This window comes from Antrostomus carolinensis, unplaced genomic scaffold (genome assembly GCF_000700745.2).
Source record: "Antrostomus carolinensis isolate BGI_N321 unplaced genomic scaffold, ASM70074v2 scaffold41650, whole genome shotgun sequence".
NCBI classification, from domain to species: domain Eukaryota; kingdom Metazoa; phylum Chordata; class Aves; order Caprimulgiformes; family Caprimulgidae; genus Antrostomus; species Antrostomus carolinensis.
The window spans coordinates 609-3,534 of record NW_010291349.1 but is presented as its reverse complement, the minus strand read 5'-3'; the positions used below and the strand labels follow the sequence as shown (position 1 = coordinate 3,534).

At 56.4% G+C, this 2,926-nt stretch overlaps 1 protein-coding gene across 1 annotated transcript in view; it reads right to left on the bottom strand.

Moving 5' to 3' along the window:
- The window catches only part of TRIM47 (tripartite motif containing 47), a gene marked incomplete at its 5' end in the record, with an annotated part of 4,200 nt that extends 2,127 nt beyond the window's left edge, over positions 1–2,073 (bottom strand). Inside the window, 3 exons of the mRNA XM_010176030.1 lie at positions 464–659; positions 1,234–1,464; positions 1,978–2,073. Of these exons, the coding sequence (XP_010174332.1) occupies positions 464–659; positions 1,234–1,464; positions 1,978–2,073 (523 nt within the window). The remainder of the gene's footprint in view (positions 1–463; positions 660–1,233; positions 1,465–1,977) is intronic.
- Positions 2,074–2,926: the final 853 nt, after the last annotated feature.

The following is a 2,926-nucleotide window of genomic DNA, read 5'->3' as shown; positions in this document are numbered from 1 at the left end:
GGAACGGCTGCAATTCCCACGGGCATCTGAGAAAATGAAAGAGGAGAGAGCTCAGGCTAAATGAGAGAGTGTGGGAGAAAGCTGTTGTGGTGGCTTTCTAAGCCTGGCAGGTTTGGGAGACCACAGCCTGCCCCAGGAAGAGGATCGTCTATCCCGGGGAGAAAGAGTCCCCTTTCATGGGAGGCCACTTTGGCCACTTGCCTCCTCCCACAGGGCCCTGCCTAACTCCCAGGCTGTTTGTTGCCTCTCCAGTCTCTGTGGAAAAAATTCATAAAACCTCAAGGACGAGGTGTGAGCCCAGACAGGGATTGTGCAACGTGCAGCACAACCGTGCCGGGCAGGGCTAGAGGGAGAGGGACCAGCGCTCACAGGGGCCTCTGAGCCTGCAGGCATCTCTACCTACACGGGGAGGATGGAGGGTGACAGGGTGACCTGTGGGCAGAGGGGATGGATGAACACAAACCTTCCTCTGTCTCCTGGAAACTCAGCCCATCAATTCCTTTCCCCTGCAAACGGTCCCACTGGTTTTTGCAGGCAGCAGACAGCACATCCTTCATGGCACTCACGGCTTGGGTGCATTTGGTGAAGTTCAGCTCATTCTGGAAGCTCAAAGCCGGGGAGAGGTTTTCTTCCATGGCTACTTTTAAGGCTTGAAATTCCTGAGCCAAAAAGACAGAGTTTCAGGAGGTTTCACACAAGCCGAAGTTGTCTCTTGTTCCACAACCCCACCCTGCCCTGGAGGATTTGGGAACTGGCAGCTCACAGGACTTGGCCCAAGGACAGACTTGCATAAGGGAGGAGAGCGCTTTCCCGGCCACGCGTTCCTGGCACCTTCTCTTTGCTCCCTTTCAAACCTGGACCCAGACCATGCCCACCTCGCACGTGGCCACATCTCCTCCCAAAAAGGTTTCCTCTTGCTGGGCTACCAAGGAGGGGGGGATACTGGATGGGGACAGTGGGGCACTCCAACCTCACGCTCTCTGTCCCCCACACCGAGGTACCCAGCTTGGGCAAGACAACAACTTCTCCCAAGTCACAGCCAGGATGGAGTGGGGGTGATGGAGGAGAAAGTCTTGGCTGCCCAAGTGCCCCAGGAGGGGAGAGGACTGAGCAAACAAGCAGTGAGACTCTGCAGCCCTCCTACCCCAGGGCTCCTGGCACCCATCTCCATGTGACATGGGACAAAAGACAACATTATCAGCTCCGTCTCCTTGCCCCATCCCACCCAGGCACCTGAAGGAAGTAGATGGTGTCGGTGCTGGGGACGTTCTCCAGGTTTTGCTTGCACTGGGCCAGCTTTGCTCGTCTCTCTTCCTTCCAGCGGAGATCAGCCTCAGCCTCCCCCAGCATGGAACGCTCCCCATCCTCGATGAAACCAGCTACCTCCTTCTGGAAGGTCGCCAGGACCTCGGAGGCTTCTACAAAGAGCTTCTCAACTCTTTCCTTCTCCTTTGTGGCAGCGCCCTGAGCGGCAGGGAGAGAGGGGTTGGGGTCACCTCCCGCAGTTGAGGGTGCAGGAGAGTAACCTCCCCTACCCAGCACCCAGTTCTCAGCTCTGCAAGGTCCCCCTGACACCCCATAACCTCCTTCACCCAAAACTTGGAACACTTTACAATCCAGGTGTCGAGGGACCTGGCTGGGCAGAGCCACTTACTGCTCCACCACATCTCCTGTCCCCAGGCAGTGAAGCGACGTGTTTGCACAAGGGCCAAAGGGGACCAAAACCCCATGAGCCTGGGGAGAGAAGGTGCAAGAGCCAGCAGATGCCCTGGCATGGTCCTTTCCCCATCTCTCCTTCTAGATTGCAAAATGAAAGCAACCAGAGATGCCGTGAGGAGATGAGAAACAAGGACCCTCAGGGATCCTTGGCAGGGTCACCAGTGTTTTATGGAGTGCTTGCTCCCCTGTGAGCATCACCTCTACACCCCACACGCCCCAGAAGCTCAAGCTAATGGAGTAAAGCCATCACAGAGTCACCTTAATGAGCTCCACCATCTTCTTGGCCTGTGCAATGGTGACTGCCAGCTCCTCCAGCTCATTCTCTGCATCGCTGAGGAATTTGGCTTGTTGGGCCTGTGGACACAAAGGACAAACACTGAACTCTGCCACTGGCAGGGAGGTGTGGGGGACCCAGCCTCTCCCTCAGTTCAATCCCCAACCCCCTCTCTGACCGTGACCTTGCTATCAGATTTTGGGTGAAGGGTGCAAGGGGAATCCCAAATTGTTTTCCCATTTTCCTCCCCTGCAAACATCCCTTCTCACTGGGTTGGAAAACTAAAGGAGCAGCTGGGCTGCAAAGGGCCATACCCAGCTCCACGCTCCGCACCCCAGTCCTGGTGTAAACCAAACAAAAGAGGAATTGGAAAGCAAAACGACAGGGCAGTGATTGCAGCAAGGGCAGCTACGCCGTGTGTTCTTGGGGTATATCCCAAAGCTGGGGAAAATCCGCTTGGGATGGGTGTGGAAACTGCAAAGCAGATCCAGAGCACTCCGGAAACACGGCGCTGAGGCTCCTGGATGTTTTTTGTTAGGAGCAAACCAAACCAACACGGTGTTTCCTGATGTGCTATTGTTAGCGCCAGCCCTTGCCCATCATGAGGACAGGTCCCTTGGGAGCCAGGAGTACAGTGGCTGGCGAGGGGGGACAGGCACTTTCCCTGTCCACTCTTCCCACCCCACAGCACGAGGGCTGTGGCAGAGAGCAGCTGCAGAGGCTGTGCAGGCGACATGAAGCAGCGCCTGCTGAGGCCCAACAGCTCCTCGGGGCTGGGTTCACACGCGCTTTCTATTTTAAGGTACCTGATGATTAATTACTCCAGCAAAAGGGTTTTCCTGCAGCCCCAAGAGCCCGGGAGGGAGCAGGAGCTGGCTCAAGGCTGCCATTGTGCTCCCCGCCAGCACGTCTGCAGCCCTTGGGAAAACATAA